This window comes from Parasteatoda tepidariorum, chromosome 1 (genome assembly GCF_982258835.1).
Source record: "Parasteatoda tepidariorum strain Cologne lab strain chromosome 1, Ptep-v5.0, whole genome shotgun sequence".
Classification (NCBI taxonomy): Eukaryota; Metazoa; Arthropoda; class Arachnida; order Araneae; family Theridiidae; genus Parasteatoda; species Parasteatoda tepidariorum.
In genome coordinates, this window is record NC_141755.1 from 53,376,756 (window position 1) to 53,394,955 (window position 18,200).

At 27.6% G+C, this 18,200-nt stretch overlaps 1 protein-coding gene across 1 annotated transcript in view; it reads left to right on the forward strand.

The window, feature by feature from the left end:
- The first annotated feature begins 15,570 nt into the window (after positions 1-15,570).
- LOC107446198 (uncharacterized) overlaps positions 15,571-18,200 on the forward strand; it is a 75,485-nt gene continuing 72,855 nt past the window's right edge. Inside the window, exon 1 of the mRNA XM_016060784.4 lies at positions 15,571-16,443. Coding sequence (XP_015916270.3) covers positions 16,056-16,443 — 388 coding nt within the window. The 5' untranslated portion in view covers positions 15,571-16,055. The remainder of the gene's footprint in view (positions 16,444-18,200) is intronic.

Here is an 18,200-nt window from a genome sequence, read left to right on the forward strand (position 1 = left end):
CATAAAAGTGAGATATTTTACAATATTTTTAATGTATGAAATAAAATATTTGTTTCACAAAATTATTTTTCTAAAAAATAAAACATCTCGCTCTTACGTCTATGTTTTTGGATTTTGGTGTCAAGTTATGTAAAAAACCTTTGAAAATTTATGGATATATGAATCGAAACATCTTTTTAAACACATAGTACAGGGGTGGCGAACCTTCATGCACCAACGTGCCATTTTTTCTAAAATATATTGTAATGAGGTCATAGACGTGCCGACAAATAGTTTTTACTTCGTGATTATTGGGTAAATAATAATACTAAATACTATCAACTCAAAACTCTTTATTTACTACGAAAAAATGCAATTCTCAACTTTTGCAATGTCTCAGTTATACGCGTAATTCAACTTAAAGTAACATCAGTGTGACTTTTGTTGTTGCAGATTAGATGACAAATAACTTATATTAGGGTTACAAGATGTTAGTTTAAGCAGAACTGTAAATTTTTTTTTTTTTTTTGCTAGCTATTTATTGTTCGCTTGTTTTTTTATGGTTATTAATTGCTTTTTTGGCATTAATTGTTCTTTTTTTGTGAATTGTTAATATGCTTCATAGATAAACTTAGTGATCGGTGGCGCATCCAAAATATTGTGTCGCGTGCCATAAGTGGCACGCGTGCCACTGGTTCGCCATCCCTGACATAGTAAGTAAAATATTCTTCTTACGCTATATTTTTTTAAATAAATATTTTAAATAGAGAATAAAATATGCTTCTTACGCTCTACTTTATTTTAATATGTATTTTAAATGAAGAGTAAAATATGCTTTTAACGCTATATTTAAATAAATATTTCAAACGAAGAATAAAATATGTTTCTTACGCTTTACTTTATTTAAATATATATTTTAAATGGGGAGTAAAATATGCTTCTAACGCTATATTTAAATAAATATCTTAAATAGAGAGTAAAATGTGCTTCTTACGATGCATTTTTTTAAATAAATATTTTAACTGTGGAGTAAAATATGCTTCGTACAATAAATTTTTTTGAAAATAAATATTTAATTTTTTTTTAAAATTGCGCTTACAAATATAATTAAGAATAAAGTTTACATTTAAAAAAATGTTTTAGAAATATACTGTATCGGAGAAAAATATTCATAAAATTAAAATAAAATAAAAGGAAATTGACAAGGTTTATACAACTACAAGTATACCGATTTTTTTGCTGGTACTGTATTCGTGACGATATATTTATTGAACAAAATATACATTGTAAAAAGTCAGTTTTTGAGAACTGTTGCATGTTATGATAATGAAATCGAAATAATACAGGTATTAGCGAAATAAATTATTTTTATACATTTCAAATTTTCCATACATCTCTTATCATGCGTAATAAATCTGTACAATCATCCATTTCGAGAAGAAAAAATAACCTTTTTAACTTATAACCCCTTTTATTTAATAATGTGACGAAAAATATTTTAAAATAATTCTTTATAATTCAAGAATAACTATTGTAACGAAGGTGGTCGTGATCGCTTTAACTTAGAGTAAAAAGATTACGTACAACATTGAATAAAAAATATGATTTATCAACATAGTTCTAAAAATAACACAATATCTGTCATTAATAGATAAAAGTTTATAAAATTGGTTTTTAAAATTTTAGATGACATATTTTAAATTTATTGTATTGTTTTACTTGCAGGAAGAAAGAGATGTAAAAGTGGCTATGTTAATGAGATGTAAAAGTAAGTAAAAGAGATGTAAAAGTAAGTAAAAGAGATGTAAAAGTAGTACAATTTTAATTGAATTCGCTTTTTTTACAATGCATAAAAGTATTACAGAAATGTATAAATATACAAAAAAAAAATACAAAAAATGTAAAAATGGCATTAAGGATAAAAGTTCATTTCTTACTATCTGGTAAAAGAAAGCTATGATATCCTTTGGTTTTATTTTATAGCAGTCGTCAAACAGCTGATCAAAGTTTTGGGTTTGCGACTGCTAGTAGTAAACTCCAAAGCCTTCAAATTCTGAACACAATCCTGAATCAAGTTTTGGTCTTCGTGGAGGAATTTTTGCGAGAAATAACCCACATTTTCAGTACATGGAGAGGAAAACCATGCAAAACTCCCATGGCTAGACTGACGACAAAGGGACTCTAACCAATGATCCGTTTACCACTGAGGGTATTTTAAATTAGCACTGTAGTCGGTGCGAGTCGGGTGCGGTATTCGTAGAGACCAGCCATCACAGGGATTCGAAATCGGTTCACCTCCTTGGAAGGCGAACGCTCTATCTCTTGAGCCATCACTGCTCATGTCCTTTGATCTATATTTTTTTTTATATCCGTCGTTGAACAGCCGACCCAATTTTTGGTTTATGGCTACTAATGTTCAACTCCGTAACCTTGTAATTTTGAACCAATCCAGAAGACAAGGAAACTCCTGGATCAGTACCCGCAAAGGTATTGATTTGTTATGGGAACATGGAGGACTTTGCCATCGACAGATTTAACGCACATCAGTCACCATTTACTACATCTACCGCGGTGGGGATCGATCCACGTACTCTTGGACATGGGTCCAGTGCCCTACCAACCAGGCTATCCCGGCCTTAATGTCATTTGATTTGTAAGATTCCAGAATCTTGGAAAAACGAACAAGAAATGAAGGCAGTCATTCTGGGTCATTCTCTTAGGTGTTATAAAAAACAAGGCATAAAACCCAAAACAAATTTTTATCTCAAGAACTAAAATTAAATTAATAATATTAATATATCTTGGTAAGTTACGATATAGGAGAGATGATGGTGTAACACTGTATATAATGATGAAATCATCATAAATGTTGTTTGTGACCTTAAAATATCATACGTTTCTGAATGTAAAAATCACACATTTTTCAAAAGATTTTTTTTACATTACTTCTAAATGGTTGGGGTAAAGGTTTGACAACAACAATATAACATTACGGTAACTCAAAATTCTACACTCTTAATCTTAAATGGGCAAGTTTGGAGTTTCATTAAGTTTTTTGAAGTGGTTAAGGAACAAATCCCTTTTCTTTCTTTCTTTCAAACATTCAAAAGTTCAAATTTATTTGTGTACCAGGTATGATGTAAAATCAATTTAGCAGAAATATTCAAATTTAAAAGAATTTTAATATTTCTAAATACAAAAATGAAAATATTATTATAGGTATCATTATATGTACGTTAAACATATTATTTTATTTTATTTTAAATATCATAAATATTATAAAAACTATAATAAAATTTTAAATTAAATATTTGAGTTTTATCTCATTTACTCACTTGTTGTAAAATTCATAATTTAAAAGTGTTTAATTTATCGCATATAAATGTCAAACACCATAAAATTAGAATACAATTTACTTAAAACTTCATTTGTAAAATCGTCTGGCTCGAAAACTGTTTTTTTCTTTTTTACTTTAAAGTGCGGTTTCTTAAAAATAAAAGAAATTAGACATATTTGAAAAGTAAGAAATCATATTTTAAATATAATAAACTAGATTTAAAATTTCAAGAGTCTTCAACCTGCAAACTATTTCAGCAGAATATTTTGTTATCTGGAAAGTGTCTTGATTTGTCTTTGATTAAGCAACAGGGGGAAAAAAATAAACGTTACCGAAAATAAGTTCTGGATAAAATCGTTTGCTCATGAAAAGTGTATTTTTTTTCCCAATAGAATTTTATTCTTCTTTCAGAAATTAAAACTGTAACATTTTGATATCTTAAAAATTTTTAATAACACTTGTTAAATTTATAGTTATCTTATGTAAGTACTATAAAAAAAAAGTAAGGTAATCAATTTTTACTATCTATTTACAAACTATTGTTGTAAAGTAGATTAAAACCTAGGTGCGCATTGTCGCATTTTATATAAAAGAATCAAAGTCCGAAAGAACTTTATTTTTTATCGGCAGACGATTTTTTTAAATTACCAATCTTTAGTTCGTAAAATATTCTACACTGATATAGTTTGTAATCCGAGATTAAAAATCTAATTTCCTACTAATAAATGAACGTACAATTTTTTGATAAGCCAAGTTACTTTTTTCTATTAACGATGGAATATAATTCTGTCTTTCGCACACACATTTTATCTTTATTTGATTTGAGAAAGTGGCGTGGGAAAAAACTAAGAAGCATGCAGTCCGATACATTACATCGACTACTGAAAGTGAAATTCTCCACGAACCGAGGAAAGTTTCTTATCTCGCGAATTTTGCTATTGAAACATCACTTACAAACGCCAGTGTCGCGGAAAAAATAAACAAAACGAGAAATTGAAATTATTTGCTGGGATGTTAAGAAATAAATGATAAAAAAAAAAAAAAAAAAAAAAAAAAATTACCTGAAGCGTTACCGCAAGAAGTCTGTAAATGTATTTTACAATTCCATTTCTTTTTTCCCCTCTTTTTTTTCTTCCTTTCAACCATTTTGTTCTTCTATCTTTTTCACGCATTAACGCGTTTTTCGCCTTTGAAGCTCTTAGTACTATTTTTTTATTAAAATTTTCTACTCGATGGAAAAGAAGTTATTAATTGTTTTCATAATTATTATTATTTTTATTATTAGATGAATGCCCGTTCATGGTTGGGGGTAAGAAAAAGTGATAAATAATGTATAAACACTGTATAATCATGCAAAAAACTCAAATACATATTATCACAATTAAAAAATTTAAAATGAATTTTTTTTAATTACTATACATCAATAAATAAATAAAAACAGATAAATATTTAATTAACACAAAACTCGATTTTAGAAAATCATCTCATTAGAGAAATTCATAAAATAAAAAAATAAATTCGAAAGATGTACTAATTCGGCGTTAAAATGATGCCATTGATCGCTTCCGATATTTGATAAGTAGTATTTGTTACAATCAAACAATTTTGCCAACGCATTGACATTTTAGTAAGTTAGATAATTATAAATTTTCTTTAAAATTTCAATTACCGTTTATTTTACATTAAGAAACATGTAATAAAAACGTAACTTCAAACAAAACAAACCACATGGTTTCAGATAGTTTTCAAATAGCTCATAAAAGTTGATCCTAAATTCCATTCACGTTGATTTTACTTGTGCTTACACGACATGAAAAATCAAAGATAAATAATTTTTAAAGAACATACTATAAACTAATTCGAGAAACTCGTTTTTGTTTAAATTGTCAATTAGCAAAACATTATCTATGTTATGCTTTAAATAATTGAAAGAAAGAACACTGCAGCTTAAAAAAACAACAAACCTTTATGTTAATTCCATTTTGTCTCCTGAATATTAAAAAAATTTAACTTTATAATTATATTAATTAGTTCACTTATATTCAGAACGACTGATAAATATTTAAAAGTGAAACAAATGAACCTACTAATTAAGAAAATGATTTATTTTATTTAAACAGAGATATCAGTTAGCAAACATCTTTAAAAAAAATTGAGAAAAGGAAATCGACTGCAGTTTAAAATTCAACAATTCTACATGTGAATTCCATGAAAAAAATTTGCCTTTCAGATTTTAGTTTTCTGTATATTAAAAACTAAAATATAACTTTATATTTATATGAATTAGATGACTTATTTAGAACGACAGATAAATATTTAGTTGCGAAACTAATGAGCCTACTAAACACTAAAAGTGTTATAGTTTTATTTAAACAGAGCTGTCAGTAAGGGAACATCATCTTAAAATAATTGAAAAAAATGAGAATCGTTTGCAGTTTAAAATTAAAGAAATCTATATGTGAATTCCATGCGAAAAATTTGCCATTTAGATTTTAGTTTTCAGTATATTAAAAACTAAAATATAACTTTATATTTATATGAATTAGATGACTTATTTAGAACGACAGATGTATATTTAGTTGCGAAACTAATGAGCCTACTAAACACTAAACGTGTTTAGTTTTATTTAAACAGAGCTGTCAGTTCGCAAACATGATCTTAAAATACTAATTGAAAAAAAATGAGAATCGTTTGCAGTTTAAAATTAAAGAAATCTATTTGTGAACTCCATGCGAAAAATTTGCCATTTAGATTTTAGTTTTCAGTATATTAAAAACTAAAATATAACTTTATATTTATATGAATTATATGAATTAGATTTAGAACGACAGATATATATTTAGTTGCGAAACTAATGAGCCTACTAAACACTAAACGTGTTTAGTTTTATTTAAACAGAGCTGTCAGTTTGCAAACATGATCTTAAAATAATTGAAAAAAATGAGAATCGTTTGCAGTTTAAAATTAAAGAAATCTATATGTGAATTCCACGCGAAAAATTTGTCTTTTAGATTTTAGTTTTCCGTATATTAAAAACTAAAGTATAACTTTATATGATTTAAGTATTTCTGTGACGTAAGTGACATATTCAGAACGATTGATAAATATTTGGCAGGAAAACTAATGAACCTACCAGACAGTTTAATTAAAAGTATATTTAGTAAAAGCAATTTCAATAATGCAGTTAATATGAATCTACCAATTAAGGATGCTTTTCGAAGGTTTTGTCATCACATGAAATTTCGCTTTTTTGAAAATAATGAAGACTAGAATTGCATAAATTTTTTGCCAATGTCATTCCAGAATTTGATAGCATTTAAATGAAGCCCACTACTCTTTTTGGAGCAATTATTCATGACTATTGGCTCAAGTTTAGCCTATCTTTAGTCACTGCCCTTAATAGTTAATTTGAAAATAGCCCAAATCGTCAATATACTTCAAAGCCACAGTTTTGTTAAAATTAAAAACGTTTGCGATCCAATTTTTTAATATTTAAAAAGTTACTCGAACACTGTATTATCTGGACTTATTAAGCAGTTTCAAAAAGTAAGAATTATTTATTTATTTCGATCATTTTCAAATTGAAAAATTGGCGATTTTTAAAAAAAATATCTTTATTTTTTTAACTATTTAAGTTTTTTGTCAGTTGTAAAGCACAGATGATATGAATAGTTAGGATGATGCATACATTTTAAAATTATAGCACAAGTGTAAGGCCCTTAAACTGTGTTTTTTTTAAAAACTTTCTTGGTTAAAGAGTTTCAAAAAGCTCTTAATATAGCGGTACTTTTCGGTTAGCCGGGGGAAGAGTCGTCAAAAAATGTAAACCTCTGCCAACTATTATTATCATTATTGTATTCTTTTATTTATTACTGATTATTATTTTATTTATTTTATAAATATTATTGAATAAAAAAAAAGAAAAATTGAATTAAAAAAAAAAGAAATAGTTGAATTTCCTTGAGCGCGGCTGAACCGAAAAGTGCCAAAAATACTTGTCCACAAACTCTTAAAAAATTTTAAACAATCAATAATTTTTTCATACTTATCAAACATGGAAATGAAAAAGTTAACTAAGGCTATAATCAATATAAATCGTTAAAACGCATATTATTAAGGTATTTTATTCACACAAAAAATCAAAATCAGTGGGTATAAATAGTTAAAAAAATATTAATGATGCATATGTCTGCTTAAAATCGAACAAATTTTTAAAGATTAACAACTTTTAACTATTCCACAGCAGTAAAGAAACATAGAATTTAAAGCAAACTAAAACTACAATCAACGGATCCCGTGAAAACCTCTAGCATTTAGTATAAACATATATTTTTTTTCAAACAAACAAATACAACTTTATTGAGAACAAAAACACATAAATACAAAAAATATATATTCGTCGTCAAGAGGAAAATCCTGTCCAGGCGACAAAGAAAAGTAATACAATAAATTTAAAATAGAAATTTAAAAAAAAAAAAAAAAAAAAAAAAAAAAAGAAAAAGAAAGAAAAAAAAAGGGGGTATTACAATCATAAATTATTTTGCTCATCATAAGACGTCATATATTGTTGAACACTGTAATAATAGAAAACAAAAAAAAAATGCATGAAACTATATATATAAAAAAAAAAATAAATAAATAAATAAAAAAAAATAACAAAGGTAACATAAGAAATTCATTTGGATTGGCACAAGACTGGTATAAAAAATCAAATGCTTCCTTTAAAGTGAAAAATAGAGATCTAAATCAAATCAATGTTCATCACAAATTGAAATAAAGCACGCTTAAAAGAAGAATATATTTTGATGTTTTGCAACTGAAATGGTAATTTATTATATAATTTAGGTGCTAAGTAAAAAAACTGTTTTCGTGAAATTTCTTTTGTAAAGAGGGGAATCTCATACATTTCAGTTGGTCTCCTTTCAGACACATTAGTTTTTAATTTGCATATTAATTTATTGTTGTGTAAATAGAGTAAAATACGAAAAAATACATTATGGCGAAATGGTAATAGGTTAATTCTTGTATATATATTGGTAGTAGTTACACTTGAATTATTTATATTTAGAGAATTATTAATCTTGAAGCATTTATTCTGAACTGAGATTAAGGGAAGTAAATTAGTTTTATATTCACCGCCATATATTATGGCACCATAATTAATTAAAGAATAAAACCAGGAGTAATAGAGTGCTTTCACAAAATTAAAATGAATTTTATTCTTAAGGTGATAAAATTTAACTAAAACGAAACGCAATTTTTTAACTAAATTGTTAATATGTGTTTTCCATTTTAAATTAGAATCGATATATAGTCCTAAATATTTGATATTATTTACAGATTGTAGAATATAGCATTGACAATTTTCATTAGTACTTTTGCAGGAGAGAGAGTGAAATTTTAAATTTAAGTTAAATTCTGATTTTCTTAAACTGAAATAAATATATTTAGTTTTATTTAGATTTAAATTTAAGTCATTTATTGTAAACCATTTTGAAAAATTATGCGTAAATCAGATTCAATTTGAAAAATTAGTTGATTTAAATCAGTGCAAGAATACAAAATTACGGAATCATCAGCATACGTTATTAACTTACCAAAAAGTTTGAGTTGACAAAAGTCATTGATGAATATAATAAACAATAAGGGTCCTAGAATAGATCCTTGAGGAACACCACGGTTTGAAAAAATATAATTACTAAAATTACTTCGGATTTTAACTCTATGTTCTCTGTTTGAAAGATATGAAACAAACCAATTTAACATAATTCCTCTGAAACGAGCAAATTCTAATTTTTTAATTAAAAGATTGTGATTGACATTATCGAAAGCTTTTGATATATCAAGAAATATAGCTACTGTTATCTTATTTTCAGCAATACTATTATGAATAAATTTTGAAAATTCAAAAAGAGCTTTTTCTGTACTTTTGCCTTTAATAAATCCATGTTGATTAACAGAGAAAAAATTTGTATGTTTTAAATAATTGTACATTTTATCAGCTAGAGCTTTTTCAATGATTTTGGAAAAAACAGGTAATATTGAAATTGGTCTATAGTTTGATAGGCAATTTTTATCGCCGGTTTTAAAAATAGGAGTTATGGTTGCTCTTTTTAAAGAAGTTGGAAATATGGATGACTTGATTGAGGTATTGATGAAATTAGTTATAAAATTTATATTATTGAGAGCAAATAGTTTAATTAATTTTACATTAATACCGGTTATGTGGTATTTAACTTAAATCAAAAATTTAATTCTTAATATTTTTAAAAAAATGAATTTTTACGGCATACGTTTATTACGATTTCACACATTTTAAATTAAACCGGGGAACAATTTTATTTCTATTGCAAGAGATTTTTTAAACAGATCTTATATATTTTCCGCATCGCTGATTTCAATTCTGCAATCAGTATTTCCCTTCAAGTTACAACTTTTCTTTTAAATGACATTTTAAACATTTGCAAGTTTAAAAACTTGATCTATAACTGGGGGTCACGTAAATGTCGCGGCAAACTTTTGGGAGAATTACGTCATCAGGATTAAAATTGCATTGGAACCGATGCAAGGAAGCGATTTTCCAATCCAGCGGCCTTTAACAACCCGCTCTCCTGTTTTTCGAACATTTTGTTAAATTTTTTAAAAAAAAATTACTGTTTTTTTTAGTTCAAGTAGCAAATTTTGAAAGAAATAAAAACTTGTATTATAATTGGAACCAACTGCAGCCGAGAGAAAAATTTTCAAGAAAGAGAGGTTAGCGTTAAAAGCAGTTGGATTGTAAAATAGCTGCCTGGAAATTATGTCATACGCCACTAGGGGCATTACCCTAGCATTAACTTTTTCTTGTATATTTTTGGACAGATTGAAATAGGGAAGCTCCCCTTAGCCGCGTATGATGATACTTCCGATCATAGGTTCCTATGCTATTTTAATCCTGCTGATTTGTCCTAACTCCCCTATAAGTTAGTCGCAACGTTTACGTGATCATCTGTTATGCATAACGTCTTTAAACTTGTTCATTTTGTCAAAAAAAGACTAAAAATGCCGTTAAAAAATCTATTTAGAAGCAAAACTAATTTCAGATTTAAAATCCCCCTATCCGTATTAGGCAAGATCAAGTATTCCAATAAATGCAACAACAAAAAATTTGTTCCCCAGTTCTATTGCGAATTTTTTACTTATTTTACAACATTAAACAAACATAGAATTCAAAATAAATTAACACTACCATCAACATAAATACATCATGAATGAACAAACAATTGCAGAAACTATTCCTAATTGGTCTTGAAAGGCGTAGTTTATTGAATATTTGTATTCCCATAAAACATACTAGTTGCTTCGATTATTATTCATTTCACGTAAATAAAAATCATTTAACGCCAACACCTTTCTTGATTCTCCTCAGCTAAGCTACCTTAAGCAGAATATTCGCAGCTAAGGTCCTCTTAAATGGTTGCTCCTGTTAAGACAGTAATTGATGGTTCTTCAGTGTAATAGTTCCTCTGTTATAAGAAGAAGAAAAAAAATGAAAAGATTAACGACCCTCGAGACAGCGGGAGAAATGTGAAGTTCTTACCTAAAGAAGTCTTAGTAACGCTTATAATGTGTGTTAAGATATTTGGAACACCTTTTATTAATGTAGATTTTATTTATTTAGTTAGATCTAAAATTTATATACCAGCTTAAAAAACATCTTGGAATTTAAGAATACGAAGATTTGTTCTAACCACCTTGTACAGAGTAATTAAAAATTAGAAACTATCATAAAATTACTTTCAGTTTCTTTTATCCATTTTGTGGGTAATCACTGTTTCAAAATAAGAACTTTAATCATTTTTGTTGACGAAATAATATATCTGCAACGACCAAAACATAATAAAGTAGAAAAAAAATTATTTGGGCCCAAATCCCTTTGATCTGTTTTAAAAAACAAAAGGGCTGCTAATGAATGAAACATTTAATTTTAAAAAACGCAAATTTTTTTCTCTCGGCTATCTCTAGGCTCGCACCGACCACAGTGCTAACTTAAAGTATCCTCAGGGGTAAACGGATCATGGGTTAGAGTGTGCTTGCCGTCAGGCTAACCGTGAGAGGTTTTTGTGATTTTCCTCTCCATGTAGGGCAAATAAGGGTTAGTTCCATCAAAAAATTCTCCGCGAAGGTGAATTTCTCCAGATATTTCATCCAGATAAAACCTTGTCTTCTGAATTTGGAACAAAATACAAGGCTAACGGAGTTGAGCATAGGTAATCCTAAACTCGTAAATTGGGTCAGCTGTTCAACAACGGTTATAAAATAAAATAAAAACAGTAAGTCGGATGGTCAATATACCAAAAAAAAAAATTTTTTTTTAATGCATCAAAGAAAATAGGGGTCATTTCAATTAATACAGTAGTATCCTTCATGGGATGAGATTTCATTGATTTAAGGAGGTAGCGTCTGCTCGTTCTTGATTTTTACTAGAGATCCCTTTGACCCTTCAGAAAATGAACTTAGGGTAGGCTTTCTCGAACTTTTTGAGAAGTTAAATTTAGTTAGTTGAAAAATTGACGCTTTGACTAAAAAATTTAGAAATTAAACTTACACTAAAAATGATTCCAATAAAGATGTTTGAAGTCCAATAAAGATGTTAGAAGAAGCGCAGAAACATCATTCACAGGACTTTGGACTTAACTGTGCATTAGCGGCAGAAAAAAACTTCGTAAAAAAAGAAAGCACTTTCGGCTATTCTTTCCATTTGTTTCGACTTTTTTTGACTTCTCAATCAGGTACATATGAAAAGAACTCAAAGAAGTAAAAAATGAAGTTGAAAGTGACCTGCATTTCGCCAATGATAACACTTTTCAAAAAGCGCGCTAAGAATTAGGAAAAGAAAAACAATGTAGGTATCTTTTAAAAAAAAGTGATTCACTGGTTCTTTGTGCGACACTTTTTTATAAAAAAATAATCAAGCAGTTATTTCTTTCGCTTAAATAGTTTGTGCTTATAAAAATAGCTAGTATGTATATTAGGTTTATCATCATTTTATTTTAATATCTAAATTCAAATCGGCGGCTCTAGACTAACTTTTATCATGTTTTAAATTCTAAAGTGAAAGCTAATATTTAAAAAAATTGAACTCATTGAACATTTTTCCGATCAATAGTAGACCAGATGGACGGCGGCAGAGATCTACAATACACCAGAATACACGGTTAACAATCAAATTACTTAAATAACTCAAGATGCCGGTACTTTTTACTGTAAAATCCTTTTTTCCATAACATGTAATGGAGCAAAAAAATCTGCTTGATTTATACATTAATATTTATCGTAAAATCACTGAATCACTCGAATTAAATAAATATTACTGAAAAAATTACGGTATAATATTATACGATGAAAATAGATTTTACGGATGATGCACCCAAAGTGTCGGTACTTCATACAGTAATTAAATTTTTTAGAGTGTAGTGCAACGGAAATGATGATCATAAGAACAAATGAGTGTAAGAACAGAACTAGACACCCATATTAGGCAAGCATATCATATAATAATAATTAAATGAAACACATACGAATAATTAGGAAAAATATTTATACTATTATATGACGTAGCTTATTATGTTAACAAACAACTTTGTTTGATTTTTATTCTTCATAATACTTGTTTTTTTAATCAATATCTATAAATTTAACTCATTATTTATGCACTGTAAGAAATTCCGGCTCAAATTACGATATAAAGTACCGCCACTTTTGGGTACATCATCCGTAAAATCCATTTTATCGTAAAATTCACTTTTACCATAAAATATTATACCGTAGTTTTTACAGTAATATTTATTTAATTAGAGTAATTCAATGATTTTACGTTTATTATTACTGTAAAAATTACTGTATCGGAGATTTTTTGTTTCGTAACATGTTTCGGTAAAAATGGATTTAACGGTAAAATGCACGGGCACCATGAGATCCGGTACTTTTTACCGTAATTTGATCTAAAATTTTTTACAGAGTACGTAATTTTTACATGTACCTCTTCTGAGAATTTTCTACTCTTTTACGCACTTTTTTAAGCATTTATAATTTTTAAGCAAAGGAAATTGTAAGGAACTGCAGAAAAACTTTTATCGAGATATATAAAATCTGCCATAAGAAAGTTACTTTGCTTTAAAAACTTCAGTTTTTGAATTAACATGATTAAAAATTTATCTATATTACTGTAATTATTATTGTAAAAAATACGAGAATAATTACAGTAATATTACATTAACATAGATAAAGTGTATAGTATTTACAGAATATAGTATTTATATAAGATTTATTGTTCTGTAACAGGTTTTGACAAAAATGGATTTTATGGTAAAAAATACCGACACCCTGAGAGCTGGTACTTTTTTATCGGAATTTTTTACAGTGACATTTTTGACTATATGACATTTTTCAAGTTAGTTGTTATTTTCAAGTAAATTTCCCCGAGGAATATCCTCTAGTAAAATATTTATAAAATTCGCTTTAAAATGAAAATATTAGTGTTTTAAAATAAAAATTTGAGTGTATTATTCTGCTTTTTTTTTAAAGTAATATTTGTATTTTAAAACTTCATCTCGGCTGTTAATAATCGTTTCAAAATTGTTATAATTAATTTTAAGTCTGCTTATTAGTTTGGCAGTCGATAAGTGTGAAATTTTCTCTTTATTAAGCATAGCTTCACTCCACGTCAAGCTATACAAATATAATTCTACATATTTTCCATTTAAATTAGATTTATATTTTTTAACTTGAATATTTTACTGAAAGAGCTTAATTAAACACTCTTTTCTCCGTGTACAATTTTTCTACTCAGATTAAAAGTTTTATTTCAACAATAAAACATGTTATGAAAACATTAAGTTATGAAAAAATAGTACTTATTGTCTTGAAAGAAGATTTGATTTTGTTTCTTTTGAAACAAATTGGCTTTAAAAATAATATCATGCTGACTTATTTACATTAAAGGGCTTCGAGTAGTAAAAATATGAAGTAATAAAATCGTATGAATATCGTTCTTTTATAATCTGAAATTTACATAGTTTGTATACGCTTGCTAAAAACAACAATAGATGTTGAAAGACCTAATAATTATCAAAATTGAAATTTGTCTATGTTAGTACGAATTAATTAGATTGAGTATTAAGAATTTATATTTAATTATTAGAATTGTTAAATTTAATTATTTTCTCAAATTCTTTTTTAATTTTATTTAAATTAGTAAAGCACCACAATGTCATTTTAATTTAAATTGCAAACATAATTTTCTTTTATTGAAAAGAAATAAAATAATACAATGCCATTTTATTTCATCTTTGTTTTTTTTTCTTTCTTTTTTTAGCTCTTTGTTTTTAAAATGCTGTAATACAATTGGAAAGACCACTTCTTAATCTTAACTAAATTTTCAACAATGAAAAAGGAAGAAAAAAAAAACAAATACAAAATGAGATATATAAATATATCAAATAATAATAAACAAAATATAAATAAACTTGGAAACTTTTATTTCATTTGTGGGAATTAGTTGAATTAGATTTATAAAAACTAGATCGGTAATAAAAATTCTTTTTTAATTATTACATTAGGAATAATTAATTTTTTTGGAATAATTAAATTAAATTAAATCAAATAAGCCTCAAAATTTAGTATTAGTGTTCTTAATTTTTGATTTTTTTTTTACTTAAATCACATGACTAGTCTTAAATTTACTTTTTGCAAATTGAATTGTATGTAGTTTTAAATAACTAAATATAAAAGTATCAATCATTGATAAAAATTCATTATTTTACATTAAAATTTTCTTTTATTAAATAAAACGAAAACTATCTGTGGAAAACTATCTACAAACTTGGTTGGCTGTAAATATTAAAGTCACCACTAAGTTTGTAATAAAAAAACTTAGTAGGCAGTAAATCAACATATAAGTATCAATCAGAATTCATTATTTTACATTAAAATTTATTTATATTATTAAAAAAAAATCGAAAACTAACTGTAATATACAAACTTGGTTAACAGTAAATATATTTTTAATAAATATAATTATTGAGCCAAATAACAAAAACAAATCCTTTTTAAAAAAAATCATAAACATTAAATAAAGAATAATAAACTCGTTTATAAATTCAGTTGCTTTATTTGGCGCAGTTTCACATGCTTGGTTGGCAGTTTTATCGCTCTTGGCCTTGATGTTGGCACGATAAGGAAAAGCAACCCTTTCCGCGCACTCATTCAAGCACGAAAAGTTCTCTATCCATCATTCAATCTGTGATGGTGCGCGTCCACAGGTGTATTCATGGGAAAATAAACACCTTATCACCTCTTCTTCACATGTGATTCTTTGATTTTGAATTTAAAATAGGAATCGAAAGTTATTTGGTGCTTTTTTTTGTTCAACAAATATCAACTTTTTTATCCGAATCTAAAACATTGTGGATTTTTTTTAATGGATAATCAAATCAACATTGTGATTTTTTCTTACAATCAAATGGATATTTTGTGATAAGTGAAAGAAGAGAGTTGAATGCATATTTTATTATAAAGTTTTACGAAATAATATATATTTATTGTACAGTATTAATATACAAAAATTTTCACTTTTGGAAACGTTAGGAATTAACTGTTACGAATTATTAAATATATATATTTATAGAAAAGGAACCTATTTCTGTGATTATTTCCAAACCATGGCTCTTTCAATCGGTTTGTGAAGGAAACTTTAGTAATGTACAACGGCGTGAGTTACCATAACAACGACGAAGGCTGGGGTATGGTGTATCCCCATTATTATAAGTATGATTCGTATACGGATGAAAATCCCATGAAATCTGCATGGGCTCCATCTGAGGGTGGTGGAGGAGGCGGAGGAACTAGTGATGATAGTCTACCGCCGGCTATGGATGCTGACGAAGATCCAGAATCACCCATGCCGGTCCAGGCCTCGAAAAGTGGCGGTCGGGCATCGGGCGGTGGGAAGGCGGCTACGAATGCAGCGTTGGAACAGAGGATTCGTCGGCCCATGAATGCCTTTATGGTATGGGCGAAGAGCGAACGAAAACGACTCGCTGATGAAAACCCCGATATGCACAACGCTGATCTCAGTAAACTTCTTGGTAAGTATTTAAATTTTTATAAAATTAATTTAGATGTTTATTATTTTTCTTTTTTAAAATCGTTTTAACTAGTGGCAATGATAAGGATAATGCTATGTTTAAAACAAGATCGGTGAATTCGGTAGTTGAAATCAGCCCTCTTTAACACTAGAAAGACTAAAATACCCATATTGCCCAAAAGCAGTCAAAATGACTGCATTGTGAAGGAATAACTAATGTATAAAGAAATTTGTTTAAAATTAATTTTTAATATTTTTTTTAATATTATTTTCAATTATATAACAAGTTATTAGTAAATATCGACAATTATAAAAATTATAAAAGCCACGAAATTCTAAGAAATTGTGTCATAATATACATCATTGTTTTTCTAATTGAAATTAAAAAGCAGTCAAAATGACTTCCATGGGCAATCTAGTGTTAAGAGTTTGACTTTACTCTTAAAATTTTCGCCGATTCTTAGGAAAGTAGTTATGTTATTACTTTGTAAATGTTGATTTATAAAATGCACATTTCTGTTTTTTTATTATATTTGTACGACGATAATTAAAGATATTTTCGTAATTAATGGCAGCCAGCAGAAAAAAACTAAAAGATAAAACTCAACTTTTTTAAGTAACGGGTACTTTTTACATCATTTCAATGAACTGTATTTACCTCCTTATTAACATTTAATGCTAAACAATTTATAAGCTCTTATTAAGCGTTATTTACTTGATCGTCCAATTTATTTCTTCTTTGTTTTCATTCAATGAAAAAAAAAATTATCGCTTAAATTGAAAGGAGGCATACATTTTGAGCTTTTAATTTGCTGAATTTTTGGAGATATCTTAAAATATAAGCTTAAATTCGATACACAACGGTAATTGATATTGATTTTTTAATTATTTACTTATTGATAGATGTCGGAAAATGAGATATTTTATTATATGTATGAGGCAGTAGTAATAAGTCGCTTGTTTTCCTCAGATGATGTTTTTCTAGGACTAATCGTTCGGGAGGGTGACTTCAAATATGCTAATTCTTAGGTGCGGACGATATTTTATGTTACGAAATCAGACACGAAAACGCACTTTCTCTGAATAAGCGCACCTTTTTATTGACTGTTTCTTATTTCTGACACCCAAAATATAGGGGTAGCCGCAATCTGTGAAATATGGTCCTAATATTTTAGTTAGAGAAGAGGTCACACAGGGGCCCCCATCAGGGGGGAAGGTGGGCGCACGATTTGCCCACTTAAAACTTGGGGGGGGGGGAATTTTTACACTAAATAAAACGAATAGTTTGGGGGGGGATTAAGAGGGGCCACTGGGTCACAAGTTTTGACCCCTTAATGTTAATTTTACCTTTTTACGTATTTCACCTTCCTATATCGAAAATTTTTAAACGAATTGAAAAAATTTTGTACGCAATTATAAAATTCGTTTATCCAATGATAATTCCATGCAAAAATTAAATTTTAGTAAACATTTATTATTTTTTATTTTATTTAATAATAGTCGAAAAAAATTTGAATTGAACGGTATACAAATTTTTACATTCTTGTAAAGGATCTACATGGCAAAATACAAAATTTGAGTGAAATCGATTGAAAGTTCCTGGAACTATTCAAACAGTTTCGCTCAAATTTGTATTTTGCCTTGTGAAATCGGATATTTTAAAATGATACAAAAAATTGTATACCTTACAATTCAAAATTTTTTCTACTATTGTTAATTAAAGTAATAAAAAATAATGAAGTCTTACTAAAATTACTG